Consider the following 5,616-nt stretch of genomic DNA (forward strand, 5'->3'; position numbering starts at 1 on the left):
TATTGTACAATAATTTTTATGCGAATAATGTAAGTTTGAAATTTAAAACTAACACAAATTTTTTCCAAGTGCTTTTTAAAACAATTTTTTTACGATAAACAAAAAAAATCTACGTCTCGTCAATGTTTACCAGCAATAAATCAGAGGTCGAAGTCGACCGGCCTCGAGTCGGAGCTTATCCGCCGCCGAACTATATTTAGTTGCTTGAGCCGCCGCCGAAACATTCGGCATAAATCGACTCAATTTTTTTTTAATGTTTTTATTAACTAGACTGTAAGATCAATTATGTTTAAAATACACTATGGTGAAGGGTATATAAGATTCGGCACAGCCGAATATAGCACTCTTACTTGTTAAATAAAATTTTAGTTTTTTTGTTTTTGTAAACAGCTGTCTGTTTCTGATTTCAGTGTTACCACTTTATCGTTTTTTATGTTAAAATCGTTTAAATTTTTGTTTATATGTTAAAATAAACAATTGGCAACACTAAAATTTCTTACAATATTCGAAAAACATATGAAAAATTGTCGTATCAGTTGTATAGAGCTTTTGCATAGAAAATACCAACAACATTTGTTCAATTCAGAATCAAGTTGTATATTGTATCTACTAAAGTGTAGTAATAGTGATTGTGAACAGATTTTTGCAGCAAGTCATAAGTTTATGTTCACAATAAAAAAAACAATCAAAACAAACAATGTCAAAAGTAAAAAAAAAACAAATAATATTAAACTAATTAAACGAGCAAAATAAACCAAATTAATTTCTTTTTATTTAAAATTCTATTAAGTATTTTCATTATTCCACATTTTAAACTAATAAATAAACAGTTTTTAATAAAATTTTATTTATGTTTTGGTAAACAGCTGTTTGTTTGTAATTTCTGTGTTACCACTTTATCATTCTTTATGCCAAAATCGATAGAAGTTTTTATTTATATGCTGAAATAAACAATTGACAACACTGAATTTTATTACGACACTCGAAAAACATATGAAAAATTGTCGTTAGAGTTGTATAGAACTTTTGCATAGAAAATACCAACAACATTGTTATGACTATTGTAGCAGCTGCTGATATACAACGCATACAACGCTACAACATCGATTGTGAATTAAACAATTGTTATGACTATTGTAGCAGCTGCTGACATACAACATCGATTGTGAATTGAACAAATTTGTTTTATGATAAAATACATTAAAAAAATTAAGTAATATTTTCATCAATAGTACATGTGCATGCCACCAATGGCATCCCCTTGTTAAAATAATGACTTAAAACGCTGTTGTGTAAGTAAATTTTAGCATTTTAACCAATTAGGGTATGTATAACTTTTTCATTCCGTATGTAACACCAAGAAATATTCATCTGAGACCCAACAAAGTATATATATTCTGGGCCTTTTCAAATTCTGAGTCGATTTAGCTATGTCGATTTGTCTGTGCAAAACGCGCTCACTATAAAACGAAGCAATATAATTTAACAAAATTCACAATCCAAAATGTTATTCACTTTCCTAAGTTGTTTGGTATTGAAAATTAACAAAATCGGTTCACATCGGGAAAAGTTATGAATCAAAATTTATAACAACCTCGAAAAAATAAGCATTTTTTACACATTCTAATGTAATTTTCTCGAAAACTATGCAAGATAATTCCATAAAAATCATTATATCTAGAGCTTGATCCCTGATGAAATTCGCCTGAATCGGTCCACAATTTCATATACCTCCCACAAAAAAGTACATATCCCCGGAAAATGGGTTTTTAAACCCTACACCACTATAGTGTTTGTAACATACAAAAATATTGGTCCAATACCCACCTTAAAGTATACCGATCGATTCAGAATCATTTTTTGAGTCGATTAAGACATGTCCGTCTGTCCGTCCATGTAAACCTTGTGCGCAAGGTACAGGCCGCAATTTTCAAGATTATTTGATGAAATTTGGACCAAGCATGTTTTTTGGCACAGGGACGAAGCCTATTGAGATCGGTCCATTATTTCACCTAGCCCTCTTAGGGTGTAGGGTGTTATATGGTCAGCCATGCCCGACTATACTTTCATACTTGTTTGTAAATAACTTCCGTCACAATGTCGATATCTTCACAAAATTTTACAAATTAAAATCTTAAGTCAATAGAATGCATTCATATAAAAAATTTTCTGGACCCCTCCGAAGATCACTTAGACGTGTATAAACTCATTACCATATTAAGATATCCGTACAAAATTTGGTACAAGTATTGCTCATATGCACAAAAATATTACTAAGAAATTTTTTTCCGATCGACCCATAATAACTTAACCTCCCGAAAATAACTTAAACGCACATAACTCAGTACTAAACTAATATATAAAGTCCAAATACTGTGAAATTTTTTTCCTATTGGTCCATAGTTGATCATAGCTCCCATACAAGGTCCCTTTCAGAAAAACACTTAAATGCACATACTCATTACCAAACAAATGTTATTTCAAAATTTTTTCACGATCGGTCCGTACTTGGTTATAGTTCCCATACAAGGTTCCCTCCCAAAAATCAGAAAAAATTGCATATAACTCATTACCAAATATTGATATCCATACATTTAGCAAAAATATTGCTTTTAAATACATAAATTACACTATAAAATTGTTTTACGATCGGTTCATATTTGGTCATAGCTCTCATACTCATACAGTACTTTGAAATTTTGTCTTTATATACATAATTAAACATAGCTCCTATACAAAGTCCTTTTAAGAAAAATCTCTTAAACGCATATTACTAATTACCAGACAAGTATGAATATATAGTCGGGCGTAGCCGACCATATGATACCCTGCGCAAGTCAGTACGTATGTTAAAAATGCGGATTATTTAAAAAAACAAAGCAGTTGGTTTGTTTTTATAACTTTATTTGGGAATATTTTTACTTTTTTAAAAAAAGAGATTTTTTACAAGAGGTCTCAAAGGAGAGTAGCACAAAATTTGGCCCTTCAAAATATTGGTAGGGGGAGTTAATTCTTCTTCAATATTATTTATGTAGAATTTAAAAGTTTTATTAGTGTTTGTAAGTGAATTTTGACCTTTAAGTCATTTTCTGATGGGGAGTTTGTATGGGGGATAGGGTCAAATGAAGCCCGATCATTAGAAAAATCGGTAGTGTCATTTTAAAGTTCTATAAAACTAAGTTTTGTCGACTTTTGTTAACATAATAGATCATTTAAATTTATTATAAGCCAAAAGGCGCTATTTGGGGGATACGATTGTATGGGGGCTAGTCGAAATAATGGACCGATTTTAACCATTTTCAATAGGCTTCGTACTTAGTCCATAGAAGTAGTAGGTTAATTTTTATTTTGAAATTTCAAGTGGGCGATGAGAAAATATAAAATTCATATATTTGAGGTAATATAACTGTGTCAATATGATTATTTATTTGGCGGACTAGCGTTAGGGGGCGTGGTACCTCCCATATAAATTAAATACAAAAATTCGTTTATCTTGGACTCTATTACAGTTAGAATCTTTAAATTTTGCATGAATAACTTTAACATCCATTGGCGGACTACTATAGGGGCTTGGAGCCCACATATAAACAAAATAGAAAAATTCGTTTATCTGAGAATCTATTAGATCTAGAATCTTCAAATTCTATATAAATAACTTCGACATTCATGTGAACATGAACGGGTGGACTCTTAATGGAGGGTGAAACAAAAATATTGTATATCGCAACGCATAAGAATATGAATTATTTTTTAAGAATAAAAGTATATATTAAATTTTTGCAAGTAAGAAATAAAATAGATTAATGATTTTAGAATTTAAATGAAATATATTATCATCAAAAGAAATTATAATAAACTTTTAAGAAAATTTTTATAATTTAGTAACTAAATAAATAATTTTTTTGTTTATTATGTATTTATTTTGGTTGGGATAGCGAAGCACACCGGGTATTAGCTAGTGTTAAATAAATCTTGGAATTGTAATAGATTAAATCTTGGGATTATTCTATTTAAGAGATGAGAAAACTTATTTCTACAAATATTCAATCAATTAGAAAAGTATTAAAATAAAAGCAGCTGATGGAGGGTATTTAAGATTCGGCTCAGCCGAATACAGCATTCTAACTTTTTCGTTTCTGTGCATACCAATTCTTTACCCTTAAACACACTCAAATAAATATAGCTAATTTTTTAGTTAAATGTGCTTATATTTAATTTACATTTAATTTTATATCTTTGCAGACGGAAGTGGTCATCAATATGTCGCAATACCAATCCCACCATCAACTAGTGATCGTGTTGAATCTGGTTCTAACAGCAAAAAAAATGATACAAAAACAGAAATAACATCAAACCCTGAATTAAATTTACAAACAGAAATACCAAAATTACTTATTAAAGAGGAGGATTGAATTTTTTGACCACACTATACTATCCTGTTGAAAGCTTTATGATTTTGAATACCATATGATCGAACAATAAACAAAAATGGTCACATTTATTTTTTATTTTTATACACACATATGTATTTCTCATCTATAAAAAATCTAATATTTTAATAAAACTCTTAATGATTATTTAAGTATTTAATGAATTGCATATGTATACTGCTTAAAAAGTCAAATAAAAACAAGTAAGAAGTTATAGTTATATCTTCAAAATTGCGACAAAAATGATTACAAGGTTTACAAGACCTATTTGTATGTGGACTAGGTGAAATAATGGACCGACCTTAATCATCTTCAATAGGGCTCATCCCTGAGACAATAAATGATAATGTACCAAATTTCATTGAATTATTTCATAAATTGCGACCTGCAGTTTGATTAAAATTTTTATGAACGATCGTCTGTCCGATTCAAAAAATGATTCTGAGCCGATTGATACACTTAAAGGAGAAATATTATTGTGTATAAAAAGAATTTTTATGCAAAACTTCATTTGGTAATGAGTAATAAGTGTTTACGTAATTTTCGGATGTGATCCTTGTATAGGAGTTACGAGCATTTATGGATGTTCTTTAAACAAATTTGAAGTATATTTTCTGTATATAAAGTGATATTTGAACCATATTTTGTATAGATATCATTATTTGGCAAAGAGTTATATATACATACTAGCTAATTCTCGGTGTGCTTCGCTACCCCAATCGAAGATTCGATATAGATATGTTAATGTTAATAAGTATATACAAATTTTTTTTGAAAGTCCGCCAATCTTTCTCATAATGTTCAAAATTTTTTTCATGTAAAATATTAAGATTCTAATTTAATATTTTTTTTTTAATATGGGGGATTGAAATTTGCCACTCCCACTATAGCCATTCCGCCCATTTTGTCCACAAATATTCTAATGGATATCAAAGTTATCCATATAAAATTTTCGTACTCTTAATACTTTTAATACTCATTTTATATGTGGGTGTAACTTCTCGCCCACTTGAAATTTCAAAGTAAAAAGTAACCTATAACCTCTTCCCGACATACAGGAACTCACTGTGAAAATTTCAAGAAAATGGGTTCAGCCGATTCGTAGTCTATACTTAAAATATACAAATACACCAAAGATATAGAAAATTAAAATTGGTTAAAAAAGATTTGAGTTATTAAATTATGC

General features: G+C 29.5%; 1 protein-coding gene across 1 annotated transcript in view; it reads left to right on the forward strand.

The window, feature by feature from the left end:
- The window catches only part of LOC111688862 (serum response factor homolog), a 307,273-nt gene extending 302,631 nt beyond the window's left edge, over window positions 1-4,642 (forward strand). Inside the window, exon 4 of the mRNA XM_046954245.1 lies at window positions 4,243-4,642. Coding sequence (XP_046810201.1) covers window positions 4,243-4,412 — 170 coding nt within the window. The 3' untranslated portion in view covers window positions 4,413-4,642. The remainder of the gene's footprint in view (window positions 1-4,242) is intronic.
- The last annotated feature ends 974 nt before the right edge of the window (window positions 4,643-5,616 follow it).

This window comes from Lucilia cuprina, chromosome 6, assembly GCF_022045245.1.
Source record: "Lucilia cuprina isolate Lc7/37 chromosome 6, ASM2204524v1, whole genome shotgun sequence".
Classification (NCBI taxonomy): Eukaryota; Metazoa; Arthropoda; class Insecta; order Diptera; family Calliphoridae; genus Lucilia; species Lucilia cuprina.